Source organism: Pseudorca crassidens, chromosome 12 (assembly GCF_039906515.1).
Source record: "Pseudorca crassidens isolate mPseCra1 chromosome 12, mPseCra1.hap1, whole genome shotgun sequence".
Lineage (NCBI taxonomy): Eukaryota > Metazoa > Chordata > Mammalia > Artiodactyla > Delphinidae > Pseudorca > Pseudorca crassidens.
In genome coordinates, this window is record NC_090307.1 from 45,164,527 (window position 1) to 45,188,596 (window position 24,070).

Sequence of the window (24,070 nt, forward strand, 5' to 3'; positions counted from 1 at the left end):
CCTAAGTCCAAGGATTGGCCCTTATAAGGAGAAAGAGGTTTGAAGATACAGAGACATAGGGAAGCAGGCCAAGTGACAGCAAGCAGAGACTGGAGCTGCCACCAGCCACAGGATGCCAAGAATTGTCAGTATCCATCACAGGCTCTAAGAGGGAAGAAGATTCTTCCTTAGAGCCTTCTAAGGGAGCTTGGCCCTGCTGACATTTTGATTTTGGGCTTCTAGAATCCAAAACTACGAGAAAAGAAATTTCTCTTGTTTTAGGCTTCTCAGTCTGTGGCAATTTGTTAGAGCAGCCCTAAGAAACTAGTACAGATAAACATAAAAATACAAGACAAAGATATAGAAGACTTGAAGAACACAATATTACATAATTAACATTTAGAGAACATCCTTCTAACAATTATAGAATCCATCTTTTTTTTCAAATGTGCAAAGAAAATTTATCAAGATAGACCATATTCTGAACCTTAAACGAACTCTCAATAAATTTTAAATAATTCAATCATACCAAGTACCTTCTGATAACAATGGAATTAAGTTATAAATCAATAATAGAAACATTTGAAAAATCCCAAATATTTGAGAAATAAATAACATACTCTTAAATAATCCATGGGTACAAAAAGAAATAGCAAAGGGAATTTGGAAAGTATTTTGAACCAAACGAAAATGAAAAACAAACATATCAAATTTTGTGGAATGCATCTAAAGTAGTGCTTATTTGTAATTTAACTGACCATTAACTGTAACTGTGATCTTATCTGTTACTGTAGCATTTTTTTTTTTTTTTTTTTGCGGTACGCAGGCCTCTCACTGTTAATGGTCTCTCCCGTTGCGGAGCACAGGCTCCGGATGCGCAGGCTCAGCGGCCATGGCTCATGGGCCCAGCCGCTCCACGGCATGTTCCCGGATTGGGGCATGAACCCGTGTCCCCTGCATCGGCAGGTGGACTCTCAACCACTACGCCACCAGGGAAGCCCTACTGTAGCATTTTTACAGGAACATTTAAGTTTTGTTTGTTTTGTTTTGTTTTTGTCATATATGGTGTTGAAATTTTCATTGGTTGAGATAACATTCGAATTTAGGAGTATGGATTTGAATGTGGTATCTTTTTAAAAAAATTTTTTTCTAATTGAATTATTCTTATTCATTGCTATTGACTATGAATTTAGAATTCTTTATTGAATACTTTTATTAATTCTCACGATTTTTTTCAGCAAATTTATCTGAGCTTTCTGAGTATGTAATAATTTGCTTTTCTTTTCCAATATTTATACTTATTTTTATTTCATTAACCCAAATTTTCAGAACATTAAATACTAATAGTAATTAATAGTGCCTTGTTTCTGATTTTCATCAGAATGCTTCTGATGTTTATCAACTTCTCAAAGAGATCTGTTATTCTAAACATTAAGGACCATTGCTTAGAATCATGAGTTATTAGCAATCATACAATCTTTAGTCTACAGGTGATGATTCTTGAGATCAGAAAGGTTAAGTGACTAGTTCCAAGGTCTTAAAAGTGGGCAGTGGAAGAACCATGACTAGAATTTCATTTCATTTATGGTTTTGCTGTTACCAAAACTTACAACAAAAATTGTAATAGTTTTCCTCATCTCTGATTTTTTAAAAATTGCAAAACATTGCACTTGTACCTTTTTTGGCAACAGCTTTATTGAGATATAACTCTCATATCATACAATTCACCCATTTAAATGATACAGTTCAATTGCTTTTAGCACATACACTGAGTTGTGCATCATCATCACAATCATTACTAGAATATTTCCACTACTTCAAAAAGAAACCTGGCACCCCTTAGCCATAACCTCCAAACTCTCCTACTCTTCCCATCTCCATCTTTACCACCAGGCCTAGGCAAGCACTAATCTATTTTCTCTCTCTATAGATGTACATATTCTAAATGTTTTGTATAAATGGATTCATATGTGGTCCTTTGTGACTGGCTTGTTTCACTTGGCCTGTTTACAAGGTTCATCCATGTTGTAGCATGTATCAGTATTTCATTTCTTTTTAAAAATATTTATTTATTTATTTGGCTATGCCGGGTCTTAGTTGCAGCACACGGGATCTTCGTTGCCACGTATGGGATCTTTGTTGCAGCATGTGGGATCCTTTAGCTGCGGCATGTGGAATCTTTAGTTGCAGCATGTGAACTCTTAGTTGTGGCATGTGGGATCTACTTCCCGACCTGGGATTGAACCCGGGCTCCCTGCATTGGGAGTGCAGAGTTTTAGCTGCTGGACAACGAGGGAAGTCTCAGTACTTCATTTCTTATTATTGCTAAATAATATTCTATTGCATGGCTATACCACATTTTACTTATTCATTTATCAGTTAATTTGGATTGTTTCTACTTTTTGGCTGTTACTAATACACTGTTATGAACATTCAGGTACAAGTTTTTGTGTTGACATATGTTTTTATTTCTCTTAGGAGGCAAATTGCTGGATCATATGGTAACTCTATGTTTAACAGTTTGGAAAACAGCTTGTCTTCCAAACCAGCTGCAACACTTTACTTTCCCACCAGCAGTATATGAAGGTTCAAATTTCTCCACATTTTTGTCACACTTGCTATTGTCTTTTGGATTATAGCTACCCTGTGGGTGTGAAGTGGTATTTTATTATGGTTTTGGTTTTCACTTCCATAATGGTTAATTATGGTGAAGTCCTTTTCATGTGTGTATTGCCTATTTGTACATCTTTTTTTTGGAGAACTGTCTATATCCTTTGCTCATTTTTTAAAACTTTGAGAATACTTATATATTGGTCATTCAGGTTTCCTCTTTTGGGACTTTGTCACTTGTATCATATTGTGTTGTGTTCTGGTACTTATACAGTATCAATTGTATACAGATTGCCTTTTTTCTTATTAATTATAGGAGTTCTTTATGGTAGATATATATCTTTGCACATTTGTAGCTTGAATTTTCACTACTTTGTGATCTTCTGATAAAAAGATCTTAAATTTAATGTAGTTCGATTATCAATCTTTTCTGCTACGGTTTGCACTTTTTGAATCTTGTTTAAGAAATCTGTCCCTGTTTCCTTCATGAAAGGGAGGCAGTGTTAGTGTAGTGGTTTAAAATGGGTACTCAAGAGGCAGATTACCTGAGTACAAATCACAGCTGTTTTACTTTGTGGTACTGTGGCCTGGGACAATTTAGTTAATCTCTTTTGCCTCAGTTTCCTCATCTATAAAATGGGAATGATATTAATAGTACCTACTCACAGCGTTGTTATGAGGACTAAATGAATCGGGATATATAAAATGCTTAAAACTGTACTGGGCACAAGATAAGCAACAAGTAAGTGTTATTACTGTCTGCATCTTTATTCTACCTGACCTGATTTTTTTTGTATGCCATGACATAGAAAACTAATCAGGTTTTTGTTCCATAGAGATAACCAATTATTGAAGCACTGTTTATCAAATAATCTGTTCTACATCACTTTGTTTATGTTTCAAGTTGGTCTGTCCCACAGCTCTCCATTCTATTCCATTGGCCTATTTGTCTACTCCTGTCTCTTGATAACCGTATTATAACTTTAATATATCTTGCTTGCTGGTCGGGCAAATTCCTCTATCTTTTTATTTAACTTCAAAATTATCTTTTTTTAAAAAAATTATTTATTTATTTATTTGGCTGCACTGGGTATTAATTGCGGCATGTGGGATCTTTAGTTGAGGCATGTGGGATCTTTAATTGAGGCATGTGGGACCCAGTTCCCTAACCAGGGATCGAACCCAGGCCCCATGCATTGGGAGTGTGGAGTCTTAACCACCGGACCACCAGCAAAGTCCCCCAAATTATCTTAACTATTCTTAGATCTTTGCTCTTAAGTATGAATTTGAGGATTACTTTGTCAAATTCCATAAAATCTCTGTGGGTATTTTGATTTGAATTGCACTGAACCTCTGGATTAATTTTAGTGGAACTGACAGCTTTATGGTGTCTCTCACTACCAATGAGAGCATAAATGAAAGCTCTCCCAAAATATGTTTCCTCATATAATTCACTTTCAGACAGGATTCTTGCACATATATGTCTAGCTGACAAAACTAAAGTCAAATGATTATGTCTTAGCTATAAGAGAAGCTGAAAATATGAGTCCTGCCTCCTACTTTTGGGAGGAGAGATGGACAGCTACATAAATATGATGAAGGTGTGCTATATATTTATCCCACTATATAATTTTTTTTAATAAATTTATTTACTTATTTATTTTTGGCTGCGTTGGGTCTTCGTTGCTGCATGTGGGCTTTCTCTAGTTGCGGGCGGGTGGGGGCTACTCTTCCCTGTGGCGCGTGGGCTTCTCATTGCGGTGGCTTCTCTTTCTTGCAGAGCACAGGCTCTAGGCACTTGGGCTTCAGTAGTTGTGGCTCGCAGGCTCTAGAGCGCAGGCTCAGTAGTTGTGGTGCCTGGGCCTAGTTGCTCTGAGGCATGTGGGATTTTCCTCAAACCTGTGCCCCCTGCATTGGAAAGCAGATTCTTAACCACTGTGCCACCAGGGAAGTCCCTTATTCTGATTTTAAAGGAAATAATTCTTTCTTACATTTAACCATTAGGTATAATATTATGAATCTTTGCTACATAAGCTTTATCTGTTTAGGAGTTTCCTTTCATTTTTATTAAGCTATAATTGACATAATGGTATACTACTTCCAGGTGTATAAGGTAATGATTCAGTATTTGTATATATTGTGAAATGGTCACCAAAAAGTTGCTAAGAGAGTAGGTTTGAAAAGTTCTCATCACAAGAAAAAACAATTTTTGTAACTATCTATGGTGATGGATGTTAACTAGATGTTGCACATTTTTGATTGGATAATTTATCTTTCTGATTATTGAGTTATAATAGTTCTTTACATATACTAGATTTTTTTCCCTTGTACTTCTGCACTTTTGGTATCCAAAACCAGTTTTTGGCAGTATTTAAATTTATCAGTTTTTCATCAAATCATATTAGATATGTGATTTGCAAAAAATACCTCCCATTCTGTGGGCTGTCTTTTCACTTTCTTAAGTGTCCTTTGAAGCACAGGTTTTAAAATTTAGTGGTGTTCAGTTTCTCTCTTTTTGTTGTCGTTGTTGTTGCTTTTGCTTTTGCTGTTGTATCTAAGAAACCATTGCCTAATTCCAGGTTATCAAGATGCATGCCTATGTTTTTCTCTAACAGTTTTATAGTTTTAGATCTTACATTTAGGTCTTTAAATGTGAGTTAATTTTTGTGTATATGGTGTGAGGTAGGGGTCCAACTTCATTCTTTTGCATGTAGATAACCAGTTGACCTAGCACCTTTTGTTGAAAAGACTATTTTATTTTCCTCTAATTGTCTTGGTACCCTTTAAAAAATTCAATTGCCCTTAAATGCGAGGCTTTATTCTGCCTGTATCACACTCTCTTGGTTACTGTAGCTTTGTAATAAGTTTGTAATTAGCTGGTTTGAGTCCTCCAACTTTGTTTTTTGTGTTTTTTTGTTTTTTTTTTTTTAAAGATTGTTTTGGCTATTCTGGATCCCTTGAATTTTGACATATACTTTACTATCAGCTTGCCAATTTCTACAAAGAAGCCAGTTGGTAATTTGATATCAATCTGTAGAACAATTTGGGGAGTGCTGACATCTTATTAAGTCTTCTGATCCATGAACATGAGATGTCTTTTCATGTGTTCAGGTCTTTAATTTCTTTCAAACTGCAAATATTTTTTTAAGTTGCATAGCAAGTTAGCTAAAAAAGTACATGACTTTTGGGGACTGCTTAGCAGCTGTAACTATTCCTTTTATTTTTATAGAGATAAAAATAATTATTAATGTGTTGACATTAAAAGCATTTATAAAGAAGTATGTATTAAAACAATATCCACTGCATTAAATAATTTCTGAAATAGGAGGGACAAATAAGTAAAAACATTTCAGTTAATATGTAAACCGAGGAAGTATAATGAAAAGTGCTTGAAACTAAAAGTCAGGAAATGGAAGCGTTTTCTAGCTCTGCACCTAACTAGGCATATAACCTTGGGGAAATTACTTTATCTCTCTAGGACTGTTCCTCACATTTAAAACGATATTATAATTTTTCCTAAACGGAAAGTCATGGGTTTATGCAGCCAATCGAAATATGGCATGCAAATGTGCACTTATTTTTAGCCTAAATCTTGAGGATTAATGTTTATAGAATTGTTTAGAGTTTAGATCTTCAACATTCTCACCCACCGTTCCCCCATCTACATTTTTCTTATCCAAATCCAGTTGTTTTTGGAAGTATTTACATATGATTTTAAACCAAGCACTAATATTATTCCCTATCTTAGAAGCATAAAGGAGAAAATATGTATAAAAGATTTTTACTTGCTGCAGATTAAATTAGAGGAGGATTTATATGGGGCTTAAATACCTATAATAAGTATAAAATAGAATTATGAGCAAAATTGTGGCTATGATTCATCCTTAAAATAACCAGGAAATGGATGCCATCTGTTTTAGTCTGAACTTTAATGATAATAACTATACTTAAAACATCCAGTACAGGGGCTTCCCTGGTGGCCTAGTGGTTAAGAATCCTCCTGCCACTGCAGGGGACACGGGTTCGAGCCCTGGTCTGGGAAGATCCCACATGCTGTGGAGCAACTAAGCCAATGCGCCACAACTACTGAGCCTGCGAGCCACAACTACTGAGCCCACGTGCCACAACTACTGAAGCCTGAGCGCCTAGAGCCCGTGCTCTGCAACAAGAGAAGCCACTGCAATGAGAAGCCCACGCACAAGGAAGAGTAGGTCCCGCTCACTGCAACTAGAGAAAGCCCGTCTGCCGCAGCAATGAAGACCCAATGCAAATAACAACAAAAAAATCCAGTACAGTAAACAGAATAAAAAGTGTGGGCCAATATGTGTATTATATATTTAAACCTTTCTTTGTTTAGTGTTTTAAAGTAGCATAGCATAAAAATCTTTGAGCTTACAAAACTTTTTTAAAAAGTGAAGTATAGTTGATTTATAATAGTGTATTAGTTTCAGGTGTACAGCATACCCATTCAGGATTTTTGCAGATTATATTCCATTATAGGTTGTTACAAGATATTGGGTATAACTCCCTATGCTATACAGTAAATCCTTGTTGCTTATCTGTTTTACGCATAGTAGTTTGTACCTGTTAGTCCCATACCCTAATTTGTCCCGCCCTCTCTCTGATAGCCATAAGTTTGTTTCCTATGTCTGTGAGTCTTTTTCTGTTTTGTATATACATTTACATTTTTAGATTCCACAGAAGCTTAAGAAACTTTTAATGTACAAATTTTCTCAGCATCCCCTGACCTCCAATGCTCTGATGTACAGGTAGTTAGCTCCTATGTGAGATCCATGTACTCAGGAATCAGAACCGGTTTTTTATTGGCTTTTGAAGCTAATACTCAATAGCACCATCTACTGTTAACACAGTGAAATTTAATAATAGTGGAAAGAATAATAGATTCTCGTATCTTCATACTGGAATGAATACAAGAAATCTTCTAGTCCCAACTTCATAAGCTTACAGATAAAGAATGTGAGGTTCACAAGACAAGTAACTTGTTAAAAGTCACAGATTTCTTGCTAAAACTGTATTACAAGCTATTGCAAGCTAAAATTTCTGTAGATGCTTTCAAAGCGAGGAAACATATGGAAAAACAATTTATCCCAGTGATCAAGTCTCTAGGATTAAGAACCGAGCTGGTTCTGCTCCAGTGCTATCTTTGGCCAAGTTAATTAATTGCTCTGTGCTTCAGGTGCTACATCTGAAAACTGGCAACACATGTGCTTCTCAGGGTTTGTGTGAGAAGCAGAATATATATGTAGTAGACATATATGTGAAGTGCCATGCTTGATATATGGTGAACAATAATGGTGATATTATTTTTATTCACAAGGGGTGGAGTGGTTTTGAATTCAGACTTCTTTGACTTCAGTGTCTGTATTCTTGACCACACCAGACATCAGAAGAGACTAGCAGTATCACACATGCAAAATAAAACAATCCATGAATGTTTGATAACACACTATTTCAAAATTGGCATAGCATACGATTTACGGGATTCTTTGATTCTGGGGAGAGTAGGAAGCTGGGCCTTATCTTCAATACTTGGAAAAGAGGTCCTTAGTTGCTTGTGTTATTACTATTTTGTCCAGCAAGCTTCCTCTCTTTAAGTGATAGACCCTGTCTGCTTGGCCTTGAGGGTGGGCACATGGCCAAGGCCTGGCCAACCATAACACTTCATGTTTCCTGGACAGAGTAAATGGTTCAGAGGACAAGTGATGCAAAAAGGGTCATTGTCCAGAGGAGTCAGAGAAATGAAAGACGTGTGATATCTTAGACCTCAGGCAAATATCGATACATCCTGCAAGGTACCTCATTCCTAATGAAGTGGGGTGGAGACCGTTGACTGTCACCCCATATTCATTCTCCTCTTCATCTAGCAACAGAACCCTCAAGCCTACATTCTCCAGTCTCCTTTGGACACACTGGGGCCAGTGGGATGTGAGTGAAATTGCTGAATGCCATTTCTACAATTTGATCTGAAACCATCAGTCATGTACGTTTACATTCTCTTTTCCCCATTCATGTAGGCTGAAAAGCAAATGTGGCAGTGACTCAGCTTTAATCTTTAGGGGAAGACAATACCTTAGAAGTTGAACATGTTAGATAGTTTAGGATAAACTAGAAGAGAAATAGTGTTTTACAGTGCTGTCACTCACTGGAAACAGTGCATGCATGTGGTGTTAGATTGTAAAGGCAATGCATAAGACAAAAATCCATTTAGGCATAGTCATAAAAAGGAAGGACGTACTGATTCATGCTACGATATGGATGAAACTTGCAAGTTATGCTAAGTGAAAGAAATCAGACACAGAAGGCCATATATTGTATGATTCCATTTACATGAAATGTCCAGAATAAGTAAATCCATAGAGACAGAAAGTAGATTAGTGATTGCCAGGGGCTAGAGGGGGTGTTGCGGTGCAGACTGACTGCTAGGGGGCACCAGGCTTCTTTTTGGGGTGATGAAAATGTTCTGGAATTAGCAGTAATGATTGTGCAACTTTCTGAGTACAGTAAAACCCACTGAACTGTACACTTTAAAGGAGTGAATTTTATGGTATGTGAATTATATCTCCAAAAATCCATTTAGGCTAAATTACCCTTGAAAGTCCTTCTCACAGAGCCTAATACAGCTAGTTTTACCTTCAATGTAAAAAATAAATTGCCTTTTTAACTTTGAGTTGAGTACTAAAGTAGTATGCTTGCATTAAGGAGCCCTGTTACCAAAAAGTATATCTTATAACTTGAGTCACGCTCTGTTGTGTGAGATTCTTACATTATAAAGGGTAAGGGATATATTAGAGGTATTCAAAAGGTAACATGTATACCCCTGGGGTTAAAAGAAGGCTTTCCAAGAGGTCCTCAGGCACAGCCAGTTTTAAGGAAATGAATTTCCACATCCTCAACTCCCACGTGTTATCTTTTCTAGATTGATCTGTGGCTAAGTTGTCATGTCATTATGTCCTATTGTCCTTTCCTACCTCCCATTTTTCAATTTATACGAGAAAGGCATACTCACCTGTAATAAATTCTTACCAGGGTAGAAACTTCAGGGTGCCAATCTGACAATTTGAGATACTCTTGTTTGGGGAAGCCTCCTTTAAATCAAGGACCATAAAGCCATGATGTTGGCTTTACGGGTGTTGCATTTTTTTTTTCCTTGTCTTATATTTTTGTCATTTAATTCAGAAGGAGCTGAATAATATTATAGTAAAATTCCTTTCATTCACTTTTACATATTTAGAGGAAAAATCTATAAAAATGAAAGTTAGGAATAGAAGTTCAGGCCTCTATTTATTCGGCACGTAATTACTGGATTCCCACACCTCCATCACGATAAAGTAAATACTCTAGCAGACTGTAAAAAGAAGGCGGCAGCGGATGAACGGGTCGGAGGTTGGGCACATCCTTTCCGTGAGACCAACAAAAACGCAGTAGTTTCTCCTACACTCGGGCTAACTGCAGCGCCCACAACGGCACACATTTCTGCTCACTGGTTGAGTTCACATGCATGGCAGTCCTTTCTAAAAGCTTTCTGAAAGCATGGTTGTGTTTAAATGATACGTGGCCTGTTTAGGCCGGCTCCAGCGAAACATCCAAACACCCGGCGGGCAGCACGCTCTCTCCGCTGAGCGGGTGCCCCCAGTCGCTCCACCAGGAGCGTGGGAAGGGCAGGGCGGGCGGGCAAAAGGCAGCTCGAACAGCCACATGGTTTACCTACCGTTTCCCAGGAGGGTCGAGTGGGCGTGGAAGACGAACGGGTGCCTGCACCACTGTGACAGCACAGACCGCGAGCTTCGGCCTACCGACCCTTACGTCACACTTCGCTGGGCTTTGCCAAGGACGTGCGCGAGAACCAGGCCAACCCCCGCGTGCCTCCGCGCCTGGCTCCGCCCACCGCGCTCGTAGCCCCGCCCCAGCCCTGCCCAGTAGTGCGGGGGCCCACCCGTCGCACTTCCGGCGCCAGCCTCCAGACCGGCCTCGGTCGCTTTTTACTTCCCTCTTCCTGGCTTTCTTCCCCCGCCCCCATCTTCTTTAACACTGTCACGTGAGGGGCGAGCGCGGGGGCTGCTGGGATAAGTACGCCGGTGGGTCAGGGTTCGGCCCCAACATGGCGGTTCCTGTCGGGCGGCGACAAACGCTTTGCCGTCGGGAGGATTAACTGGCGATTGTTGGCGTCTCCACCTATCAGGGTGGAATGCAAGGACGCCGGGGCGAGCGCTGAGGAGCGGCGGTGACGGAGAGGGGTCGGTGGCGGGTGCCCCGGGAGCCGAGGCGGCGGCGTCTGTTCTGTTGGTCTCAAGGCTTCAGTGTCGGGCCCCGCCCGGCCGAGCCGGGCCGGGCCAGGCCGGCGGGCGGAGGCAGTAGTTGCTGCAGCCGCAGGATCAGCCTCTGAGAGTGGGCCGGAGGGCGGGCGCCGCTGCTGCCTCTGCCGCGGTGATGGCCCAGTGTGTACAATCAGTGCAGGAGCTCATCCCGGACTCCTTCGTCCCCTGTGTCGCCGCGCTGTGTAGCGACGAAGCCGAGCGGCTCACTCGTCTCAATCACCTTAGCTTCGCGGAGTTGCTTAAGCCCTTCTCTCGCCTCACTTCTGAGGGTATGTGGTCTCCCCTTTTCACTGAGCTCCGGCAAAGCTGGGGCCGGGAGAGGGAAGTTGGGGGCGGGCAGGGAAGAGAAGGGCGGTGTTTACATCCCGGAGCCGGTAGAGTGGCGTTGGGCTGGGCCCCCGCGGTGTCTCCGGTGGCCTTAGGAGGAGGGGCCGTGAGGTGGTCAAGACATCATGGTCCTAACCTCCAGTTTTTCTAGGCACTTCCCCGACCAGCCACACTGTTAGGTAATTAAAAATGTGAGTCCCAGAGAAGGGCATTGAGCCTGTTCTCAGCCGCCACAGGGAGGGAATTAGGAAGTTGCAAGGTAGGGCAAGGTAAGAAGATGCTCCCTGTTAGACGACTAGGTCTTAGGGGGAAGACGACGAATCATTTTCCCCTGGGAGTTAAACCGGGCTTTCAAAGTTGTCTTGAGTATTATATTCTTTAGCAGTGAGGTGCATCCCCTTCAAGCGTTCTGTTCAGTTATTTTACTTTTTTCTTTTGAGAATTCAAACATTTCCTTAGGGATCCAGTATTTTACTTAATCTCTCAAGAAAATAAGAAGAATTATAAAATTAATGAAACTTGCAGCAGCCTTTTTTTGCCTAATGGACGAGGAAATAAGGACAAGTTGTAGTTAATTTAATCGAGATAGTTGGAGTTATGATTTATAGGGATGGAAAAGTCCTGAATTTTTTTTTCAGTTAAAAGTTTAATCAACGGGAGAAATATCTTTTATAGAAGAGCTGCCTGTTTTCTCCAGCTTTAGATTCTTTATTAGGGAAAAGTAAGTGTAATAATAGTCAAGTGTGGTTTAGCCAATATCTTTACCTGTACTTTGCAAACAGAACATAGTAAAGTATAGGGAAAGTTCTGTGTTAAGAACTTTAAAATAAAAAGGTTCTATAATAAAGCTGTGTCAAGCCAACGACCATGGTTTTTTGGTTATGACTTCACACAAAAAAATGCTGCGCCATAAATTTATTTATTTACATGCCACACGTGTATTCTTTGGGAGAATATCTCCATTATAAGTTTGCTTTTGTATTTATTATTTTTTTAAAATAAATTTATTTATTTATTTTTGGCTGTGTCGGGTCTTCGTTGCTGTGCACGGGCCTTCTCTAGTTGCGGCGAGCAGGGCCTACTCTTTGTTGCGGTGCGCCGGCTTCTCATTGCGGTGGGCCGGCTTCTCATTGCGGTGGCTTCTCTTGTAGAGCACAGGCTCTAGGCGTGCGGGCTTCAGTAGTTGTGGCTCGTGGGTTAAGTAGTTGTGGCTCATGGGCTCTAGAGCGCAGGCTGAGTGGTTGTGGTGCACGGACTTAGTTGCACCGCGGCATGTGGGATCTTCCCGAGCCAGGGCTTGAACCCGTGCCCCTTGCATTGGCAGGCAGATTCTTTACCACTGCGCCACCAGGGAAGCCCTCACTTGTGTATTTAAAGGAGAGAGAGAGAGAGCTATCCAATAAAGCAAAGATTGGGAACTCTTGGATTTTCTTCAGCATGTACTTTAGCCATCCATCTCACCTCCTCCAGTATTGTCCTAAGTCAATAAAAACAATAAAGCGCGCTACATTCTTAAATTCTTAAAAGACAAAACAGTGCGTTTGATTTTGAGCTGTGTGCTCTTTTCTGCTTTGTTAATAAAGAATAATAATGCAAACACCTATGCCTACTTACGTAGCATTTGTCTTTGAGTCCTCCTTGAGTCCTATGAGGTAGATACCGTTAATACCATTTTAAATTTGAGGACGTTGAGGCCCAGAGATGTTAACTTGTCCAGTCTTACAGGTGGGAAAGATTTAAAAACAGGCAATTTGATTCAAGACAAGGTGTTCTTAATCAAGTCTTATCTGCTGGTAATATTTAGAATCACCTATTCACACAAGGGAGCAGTGCTGTCCAGTAGTAAAATAATGTGAATCACATGTATAACTTTTATTTAGTAGTCACATTTAAAAAGGTGAAAAGAAATGGGTGAAAGCAGTTTAAGTAATATCTTATTTAACCCAATATTTCCAAAATGTTGCCATTTCAACATGTAGTAAATATACAAAAATCTTAATGAGATATTTTGCATTTTTTTTTATTGCTAAGTCTTTGAAACTTGGTGTGCATTTTACACTTATATTACATCTCAGTTTGGACTAGATATGTTTCAAGTACTCAGTAGACACATGTGGCTGGTGCCTCCTGTATTGGACAGTGCAGTGAATAGAGGCTGAAATCAGTACTCTGCTTTCCTTGTGTAGACTGCAAAAAATTTAAGGGAGGAGTATAGTGAGTTGGACTTTAATAGGTCGACGGTTGGTGGAAAAGAAGAGGGTGGGCATTCCCTGTTGAAGACAGGGATGAGGTTAGAATGGTATGGGCAAAGGTATAAATTATGATTCAATGGTTGGAGGGGAACAGTGGGAGAAGTCCCTATTGAGTACAGGATAGTAAGGGAAAATACCTAGATAAGGAAGGATCTTGAATTCTAGGAAAGGAATTTTTGATTTCATATCTAATGGTAAATATGTGGCACTCACAGATTTCTTAAGCAAGTGTATGGAGTTTTGGGGGAGTTGGTGTGGTTTATAAGCAATTGAGTTTAAAAAAAATTTTTTTTAGTACAGTAAAGTTTTGTGTGTGCTACATAAAAACAAAAGATATCATTATTTTATTTTTCAAAATATGTTCTGTAGTACACCAGTTGTATGTTTCCTGGAAAAATTTTGTGGTCAAATAAGTTTGCTTAATATAGCATGTGTTTGGGAGAATTAGTGTCATTCAGCATATGGAGAGTTCTGGGAACACCTGCTGTAAAGAGACCTTTTAAAAACTTAATCCAGTACTTCCCAAATTTATTTGAACATGGAGTTGATTTTTCAGACAGCTATCTTGAGCAACCGGTAATCCATGGGCAGCACAGTGGGGAATGTTGCTTCATAGTACAGTATTCAAGAAACTATATTTATATAGTAGTCTGTAAAAGTAAGGTAATGATAGAGCTGAATTTCACCCTGAAATTGAGATGTTATATGATACATAACATCACCTTTTGTGACATTATAATCTTAATGAAGCCTTAATATAATTATTTAATTCTGAACCTTTGGATTTTTTGTGTGTGATTTAAGAGCATTTCTCAGTCATTCTTAGCTTTTGCCTTTCTCTTTACTAAGATGGTTTTGTGCTATTCCAGTATATTACTTATCTATTGTTGTGTAACAAATTACCCCCAAACTTAGCACCTTAAGACAAAAGCATTTATTATCTCTCAGTTTCTCAGGAATCTGGGAGTGGCTTAGCTGGACAGTTCTCTCTTGAGGTTACAGTGGAGCTGTTAGCAGGGACTGTGGTCATCTAGGGCTGGAGGATCCGCTTCCAAGCTCACTCATATGGTTGTTGGCAAGTCTCACTTCCTCACTGGATGCTGGCCTGAGACCTCAATTCTCTGCCATGTGGGCTTCTCCATAGGTTCCCTGAGTGTCCCCATGACATTAGCTTATCCCAGAGGGAGTGATCAGAACCCAAGATGGAGGCTGAACCCTTTTTTTAAAAATATAAATTTTGGGGCTTCCCTGGTGGCGCAGTGGTTGAGAGTCCGCCTGCCGATGCAGGGGACACGGGTTCGTGCCCCGGTCTGGGAAGATCCCACATGCTGCGGAGCGGCTGGGCCCGTGAGCCATGGCCGCTGAGCCCGTGCGTCCGGAGCCTGTGCTCTGCAACGGGAGAGGCCACAGCAGTGAGAGGCCCGCGTACCGCAAAAAAAAAAAAAAAAAAAAAAAAAAATATATATATATATATATATATAAATTTATTTATTTATTTATGGCTGCGTTGGGTCTTCGTTGCTGCACGCGGACTTTCTTTAGTTGCGTCGAGTAGGGGCTACTCTTCGTTGCGGTGCATGGGCTTCTCATTGCGGTGGCTTCTCTTGTTGTGGAGCACGGGCTCTAGGCACGTGGGCTTCAGTAGTTGTGGCATGCGGGCTCAGTAGTTGTGGTACATGGGCTCAGTAGTTGTGGCTTACAGGCTCTAGAGTGCAGGCTCTGTAGTTGTGGCGCATGGGCTTAGTTGCTCCGCAGCATATGGGATCCTCCCGGACCAGGGCTCGAACCCGTGTCCCCTGCACTGGCAGGCGGATTCTTAACCACTGTGCCACCAGGGGAGCCCTGAACTCTTACAACCTTACCTCAGAAGTAGTATACCATTGTTCTTGCTGTGTTCCATTGGTCACACATACCAGTCCTGGGATGTGGGAGGGGACTCCACCAGAGTATATACCAGGAAATAACCGGGATCATTGGGTGCCATTTCAGAGTCTGGCTGCCACACATAATAACTAATTTCTGGATTATTAGTAAGATTACCCAATAACTAATAACGTAATAACTGGTTAACCCGTTCTGAATATAGGGCACAACTAGAATAACCTTTTTGTGTTAACACTTCCGGATACTAGAGTCAATTTAAAATTTTGAAAGAGGTTTAATACATACATGGCTACTTATGTTATTTGATAATTATGGATCAACCCTTCAAGGAAACTACTTGTACAGCACACTCTAAAAATATCAGAAATGTACCATAGTATCTTTGTGTTTTTTGGTCTCTCTGTTTCATAGTTAGACCAGCTGAGAAGTTTCATTAGGGAGAGAGGCCTGCATATGTTTATTTAAATAATTTAGAAAACAATTACAGACGGATGCAGAGAATACAAGAACCATCCAGGTCCTCATTACCTAGAGCCAATGAATCTTGTCATATTTGCTTTGTATCTTTTCCTTTCCTTTAAAAAGAAACATTATAGATAGAGCTGAATTCACATTTTTACCCTTCCTCAGTCCCATTTCTTTCCTTCTTTCATCATAGGTAATCATTATAATGGAATTTGCCTGTATACTTTCTGTACATATATTTAGTTTTGCAATACAAGTACACATATTCATGCCACATGTAGTATTTTAAAAAGATTTTTGTTTAATGTCTTTTAATTAAAGATTTAGAAGTCAACAGAACACACAGGAAATTTAGGAAGACAGTTTTTAACAGATGTAACTTCATTTAAAATGTAGACGGGCTTGAGCTTAAAAGTTTGGTATAAAGTGTTTTCCATTGGTGAAAATAACGTCAATTTTTAATGGGTAGGTACCCAAAGTCAGTTTTCCAAAAAGTGCCTCGTATTTGTATATGATCCATGATGTACTTCAAATAGAGTATGTTGTACGTGCTGCCTCCATCTTAACTATACAGTCATGTGTCAGGCTTGTGCTGAGTGCTTTACACTTAAACTGTGTCTTCTAAGAATATCTCACCTAAATCCTTCAAATAACCTTGTGAAGTACATTACTTTCTTTATATGTTATAGATGAGGAAATTGAGCATGGGAAAGATTAAAAGTTGTTTAGGGTAACCCAGTTAGTAAGTGGTGGGTTGGAATTTCAAATAAAGTCTGACTCCAAAAGTTGGGCCCTTAATCAATACAGTGGACTGCTTCTTATAGTACCATGGCAACTAATCATCTTGTCTTATTATATTTATGAGAAAAAATACGCTCACATTTCCTTCTGTGCACCGTGGACACTGTCTTGCTACAGTTGCCTGAGAACCTGTTCCTTGGCCTTGAAGCCCTGAACCACTGGTTATAAATCCCATAGACTGAGCCAAGGCAGAGAGGAGGCAGGAGGTATTGGGTTAGGAGAAGGGATCTGGGCATTGTTTTTTTTTTTTCCTTTCTTTCTTTTTCATAGACTTTATTTGTTAGAGCAGTTTTAGGTTCACAGCAAGACTGAACAGAAAATACAGAGTGTTCTCATATACCTCCTGTTCCAGCACACGCACAGCCTCCCCTCACTGTCAACATCCGGCACCAGAGCGGCATTGATTTTTATGATACTAGAATAGGGGCTGAGAATGGAGGCATCGCTATCGGAGAAGCAGAGGAAGCCTGCAGACAGCATTTAATTCCCTTTCTTCCCTTTTCCTATTTTCAGTGTTGATACCATAGACCTCACACTGCCGTGGACCAGCCTTAGGGTGAGGTGAGAATTAGACATTTGGTATGGATGGTAGTTGGTCCCTGGCAACTCTAACATAAGAGGAAGGAAAGGACCTAGAGTAGAGTAGTTGTGAGCAGTAGCATTGTGGGAGAGGAAGGTTAGACTGTTTAGCTTGCCCTTTTGGTGTATAATGGAATGTTGTAAGTTGGTTGTATTCTCGAAGACTGTCCCACTTGGAATTTCTGGTTTCCAAATTGAGCATCCTCTATAAACCATTAACCCAGTTTATTATTGTTGTAATAGTTGGCCTGTTATGCTTTGTACAGAAGTAATTTCAAGTTTTTCTCTTTTTTCTTTTTAAGTTCATATGAGAGATCCCAATAATCAGCTTCACGTAATCAAAAACTTGAAGATAGCAGTAAGCAACATTATCACCCAACCACCTCAGCCTGGAGCCATTCGGAAGCTTTTGAATGATGTTGTTTCTGGCAGTCAGCCAGCAGAAGGATTAGTAGCAAATGTGATTACGGCAGGAGATTACGACCTCAACATCAGTGGTATGTAATAAGGTTTATTATTATTTTTAAAATGACGTTTTCTTTTTATTAGAAAAGGTAATTCTATAACTTGGAAATCATTCAACACTTAAGTGCTTGCTGAGTGCTAGAGCCTGGAAATACAATGTTGAAAAAAAAAGTCCTTGCTTTCAAGGAGGTTACAGTCAAGTAAGCAGGCAGCCATTCAAATAACTATGAATTATGTGATTTCACTTTACTTTTTCATAATGAAAAATTTTTTTTGTAGTTCTAATTGTAAAGTTAATACAAGCTCCTTGAGGGCAGGAACTTTGGCTCTTTATTTTATTCCTAGTATCTAAAGTAATGCCTAGATCATAAGCATAATAAATATTTCTTGAATGAAAGAACTAACAGTAGATAAAAAACTATTCTCTTGTGACATTAAGTAATACTGTGATTACATAAAAAGCATTAAGTTTATTATAGTTTTTATCTTGCTTAGTGCTAAGTGGAGGAAATGTTTATAATATATAAATAAATATTTGATCTTAATCTGATTTGAAAGATAAATGTTTTCATAATAGGCTTGGTAGGTAAAATTATGTAATACTCTGTAAAGTGAGTTAGCAGTGGTTGGTGTGACTCTTTTTCAGTATGAAAAAGACTTAATGGGGAGACACGGGATAGATTTTTAGAGCGGAAAGATTAAAAGTACATCATCTGGGAGTTCCCTGGCAGTTCAGTGGTTAGGGCAGTGCGCTTCCACTGCAGGGGAGCACAGGTTCGATCCAAGATCCTGCATGCTGCATAGTGCGGCCAAAAAAAAAAGAGAAGTACATCATCTAATTAGGATATTTTAGCAGCCTAATAAAATAATCTTAGATCAGTATAACTCATAATCTATTACTTTAACACCTCCTAATTGCATATTTAAAGATTTTTCCAAACATACAAAGAGAAATTAAGTGGCGTGTTTTAAATCCTGAAGTTAGTTGGTTGCACTTGTATGGTTAGAAGTATTTGTAGATTTATTTTGTTTAAATGTTTATAATTTTTCTTCTTTCTCTGTCATTTTAATTCCAGCAAGGCAAGTTAACTTAATAAGACTAAGTTTAGAAGATTATGGTTATCTTTGTAAATCAAAAGAATCCATTTTCAGGATACATATTTTAAGCAGTTCCTGGCATAACATGTTTTCAACATGAGGCAAAATTTGCAGATTTCTGGGAGAAAGCAGTGGAATTTGAACTATTTCTGTCATCAATGGAAAATTCATGTTGAGATGTGAAGGGCAATGAATCAAGGGCCAGAGTTATCCAGTAGTTAATTGGATAACTTGAATAAGTCACTTATTCAGAATCAGTTTTATTCTTTGAAAACAAGAGGAATTGGCTAGATTACGTCTTAAGGCCTCTTCTAGACCTTTAATCCTGTGATTCTATTTTATAGGGACTTTAACATTTTTATTATACATGCAACAAATATTTATTGATTTCCTACTGTATGCTTTGCATTGAGATCAGAGATGAATGAGATGCTATATATAACTTCATATATTAGTCATATATCTGGTCAATAATTATAATACATTTGAATTTATAGTATCTTAAGATGACAATATGTTGTAATAGAGATATGGCATATCCAATATGCCAAAGTGCTGAGGGGCACACAGAGAAGGATTAACTATCATATTTTTAAAAAATTATCTTTTTCTATACTGAAAATATTTTCCTAACCTCCAAAGTTTATATACCTTTAACATAAAAAAAATTTAATTTATCAGAATGATATATACACAGAGACATAATGCTAAAAAGACTTGAGAGGAACAAGCAACAGTTGATCTGCTCTCTGCACCCCTGCCCCACCAACTCTTTTCTCTGGTATTCATTTCGTGTTTCTAAGTAATATTTTTATATGGCTATTTATGGCTTAATTAAAATTTTTATTTATTGATTTCTCATTATAATTGATGAAGATTTAGCTTAATTACTCCCCTTCCTCCATCTCCCTAATGCAGTTTTTATAATTTTTGATTAATACTCACTGTTTACAGTACTGTGACTGAGTATTCACTTCTTCACTGCTGAGCCGAATGTTGGGCTTTCAGTTCATTCTTATACAGCTCTTGTTTTTTTTTTTTTTTTCCAGTATTTAGTAATTGCCTTTTTAAAAACAACTTGCCCAGAGTTCTTTCTATTTTTTACTAGTCCCTCAGACTTCTAATAGCCTCTCACTCAGTAAGATTTTCCCCTTGACAGATTAATTTATGAGATAATCCATTTATTAAGATCTCCTTCCTGAAGTCTTCTCTCTTTCTACTCCAGGCATTTTCTATGGGGAATGATACCATCCCTCAATGGGGTGAAAATTTGGTACTTGGGGAACAAAAATATTAGATATTATAATGGTTTGTGGCTCTCCAAAGGACCACAGTCTGTAAATGGATACACAGTATATCTAAGTATCTAACAATATTTTTAAGTATTCTTTGGGGAGAATGATCAATTAGAAAAATGTCTAAAAAGGCTCATGGGGGGAGATAATGAAATAAAAGTTTCAGAACACTGTTCTACTCAGTCGTGGTCTGGTTGCTTTCCAAGGCCTGCTCCACTGCTGCCTTTCTGGAGATTTCTTTCCCTTTTCTGTAGCCTCTCATTCATATCTTTTTTGGTGTATTTTGTTGATTTGGTGAAGGATCTCCAGCGGTTTCCTGAGAAAAGTTGTGTGAAAGGTAGAATTTTTGAGGAATGAATGTCTGAAAAGGATATTAGTAAATTGTTGTTGGCTTCTTTTAAGTCTTTAAGTTTTCTTCTATCCTATGCTTTTTCTTTCATTTGTATTATTTTTCAGTTTGTTTTGTTCTCTTTTTCATGTTGGAAACTTTCCTTAAATGTCTGGTGAGCCTTTGGCATTATTTTCTATTTCAAATTGAGGTATTATAACCCTGATTGGGCATAAAAAAGTTTGTCATCTTGTGGACTTCTTTATTGGGTGGTAAGGCTGTGAATAGGCTTGAGAGTTGCCCAGTTTTTATTACTCACAGTTCTTTTTTTTTTTTTGGCCGCACTGCGCAGAGTGCGGGATCTCAGTTCCGTGACCAGGGATTGAACCCACTCCCCCTGCATTGGAAGCTCGAAGTCTTAACCACTGGACCACCAAGGAAGTCCCTTCTCACTATGAATTATTTGGGGTCATTTAATTATCTTTAGAGAAAGATTCTCAAATCCGATGTCTGGTTGGCTGTATATTAGGGATTGGCATATTTATTTTTTTATAGTTTATTAAAGTTGTTTGGTATAGATAGTTTATAGGAACAATGTGGTCATGATTTAGTTGTGAGAAATTTTATCTAATTATATTACTTACATTCTCAGGTCCCTGCCAACATCTCCACATAAGGAAAGATTCACTACCATTTGCTTTTAAAAGTGGGTGGAGGCATTACTATAGCTGAACTCCTTAGGCAGGTTTTAAAAAAGAATTCCAAGTGGTTAGGACAAACTACAGAAGAAAACAGTTTGTTCAAGTTTTTTCCCTGCTACTTAACGCACCTCCCTTTAGCTTTATTTTTATGTTGGTCTTGAAGACTGGGAATGTGATATGAAGGACTGAATTCATTTTAATAAGATTCTGTTATAACAGAATACTTCTCTTTGGAGATATGAGAGTGGTTTTATCCATTGTAAATAAGATTAATTCTGTTTGTCTAGAAATACGCTTCTAGTTTTTACCATTAATGTGAGTCATCATACTTTTCATGCATTCTATTTATGAAATACATGTTAGATATTTACCTCATAAGCTTGGCTTAACAGTGCCACGTTTTCTTCATCAGATTGGTCAATTAAAGCTAGTGTTCCTTAGTACAGTAATTGGAAAGACACAACGATGGAATTGAAAGAATCTTCATTATATACAGTTATTTCCTGTGGTGGTCTGTTCCAGATTGTTTACACTCCACTCCTTGCCTATTATCTTTTTTTCCATTCAGCTACTGCTATTATTAGCATTTCTGTCTCATTTTTCTAAAACGGAGATAATTTTATCTATCCTATCACCTACTGTCTATTGTGTTTACTTTTTTTTTAAGGCAATTAAAAATTTTTTTTTAAATTTTATTATTTGGCTGCGTTGGGTCTTAGTTGCAGCACGTGGGATCTTCGTTGCAGCATGCAGGATCTTTTGTTGTGGTGTGCAGGCTCAGTAGTTGTGCTGCGTGGGCTTAGTTGCCCCACGACATGTGGTATCTTAGTTCCGCAACCAGGGATGGAACCTGCATCCCCCGCATTGGAAGGCGGATTCTTATCCACTGGACCACTAGGGAAGTCCCTATTGTGTTTACTCTTTTTTTTTTAGATATAAATTTGCTTATTTATTTATTTATATTTGGCTGTGTTGAGTCTTTGTTGCTGCGTTTGGGCTTTCTCTAGTTGCGGCGAGCGGGGGTTACTCTTTGTTGCAGTGTGTGGGCTTCTTATTGCGGTGGCTTCTCTTGTTGTGGAGCACGGGCTCTAGGTGCGTGGGCTTCAGTAGTTGTGGTGCGCTGGCTCAGTAGTTGTGGTTCGCAGGCTCTAGAGTGCAGGCTTAGTAGTTGTGGCGCACGGGCTTAGTTGCTCCGCGGCATGTGGGATCTTCCCAGACCAGGGCTCGAACCCGTGTCCCCTGCATTGTCAGGTGGATTCTTAACCACTGCGCCATCTGGGAAGCTGGACGTATAGCATTTTAGACTAACACTGTCTAATAGAAATATGTAAGCCATTTACATTATTTTCAGTGTTCTGTAGCTACAATAATGAATGTAAAAAGGGGGCATTCCCTGGTGGTCCAGTGGTTAGGACTCTGTGCTTTCACTGCCGAGCACCCAGGTTCAATCCCTGGTAGGCAAACTAGATCCCACAAGCTGCGCATTGTGGCCGAAAAAAAAAAAATGTAAAAAGAAACTGGTGAAACTAATTTTAATAATATATTTAATTTAATTCCAGTTTATATATATATATATATATATATATACACAAAAAAATTATCATTTCAAATGTAATAAATGGAAAATTTTGTTCTTTTTCTTATATTGTCTTAGAAATCTTACGTGTATTTTACACCTACAGCACACCTCAGTCAGACAAGCTACATTTCAGGTGCCCACTAGCCACATGTGGCTAGTGGCTACCTACTTTATTGGACTCTGATGACAATGGTGAAATTGATCATATACAGAAATCCCAGTCTATGAGTCTTCAGATGACAATATCCAGGACAATTTTCCTCAAGCTCAAGAACTGATGAGTGAACAATGTATTTCTAAGAACAAAAAGAAAATACAGTATTTTCATCCAGCTAATCACTAATTTAGCAGAAAAGACTTCACACAATATTTTGAGATGATAACCTAGACCATCCCATTTTGTTAAAGGACATGTGACCGTATTCTTTCATCTTTTATGATCATAAGTTTGTGTAACAAAATTTACTTGATAGTTTGTAAGTGAACAAATGCTGAAAGCAGGTATGTGTATGAAGGTAATCTGAAAGAATTAGATGATGTAGAAGTAAAAAATTTATTAGCTTGATCGTTCTGTTTGCTGTTTAGAAGTCTAAAGAATGAAAACGTTTTGCAGTGATGGAGCAAATAGAATGACCTTTTTCTTTTCAGCGAATATGAGCCATCACATTTTTCCAAAATATTGCACCTTGACTATGCAAATGCAAGAAGAACCAGAAGTAATGATAAACTAGAAGTTGTTAGAGATGTGTTTGAATCTGGAATTTCTAGCTTTGTGCATGATAGTTGATGAACAGTTAGTTGCATTCAAAAAACGTTGCCTAACTGAGGCATGTATCTTTAAAATGGGGAATATATGGAATACAATTTGAGTTCGCTTTACTAAAATTTATTAAAAAGTTTGTTATGGTTTTACTCTTAATTCTGTAAATAATTTGTAAACTGAATTAAAGATACAATAAAATATCAAGGGTCAGTTAGATCCAGATAGTAAATGCAGTGACTATTTTTCCTGATATACTGAGGGTTAAAAGGAATATAGTTTCAATAAAGGACAACCTGTTTTAAAAAGTCTTCTCCTGTGGTGTGTGAGAAATTTAATAATTGGGCATAAGTAATCATGACTCTCATCTCTTTAGAATACTTTGATTTTTGCTGATTTTTCTGAAAACACTTGATTAGAAATATTCTCTTCAAGGATAGTTCTCAAGGTTGTTGTTAAAATACAAGGTTAGTATTTCTTAGCTCTTCATATTATTTAAGATTATTTGATTTGCAAAATGCTCATAAATTTTATATGAGTTCTGGTTTTAGTTTGTTGGTGCTTTTGTAGTCTAAGATACTCTGAATTAAACCATATATTCTGATAATCAC

The 24,070-nt window shown here is 38.5% G+C and overlaps 1 protein-coding gene across 6 annotated transcripts in view; it reads left to right on the plus strand.

The window, feature by feature from the left end:
* The first annotated feature begins 11,018 nt into the window (after positions 1-11,018).
* Positions 11,019-24,070, plus strand: part of TRAPPC8 (trafficking protein particle complex subunit 8) — a 90,850-nt gene continuing 77,798 nt past the window's right edge. For all 6 annotated transcript variants that reach the window (XM_067699390.1, XM_067699396.1, XM_067699393.1 and 3 more), the window contains exons 1-2: positions 11,019-11,194; positions 17,536-17,730. In XM_067699390.1, the coding sequence (XP_067555491.1) occupies positions 11,038-11,194; positions 17,536-17,730 (352 nt within the window). In that variant the 5' untranslated portion in view covers positions 11,019-11,037. The remainder of the gene's footprint in view (positions 11,195-17,535; positions 17,731-24,070) is intronic.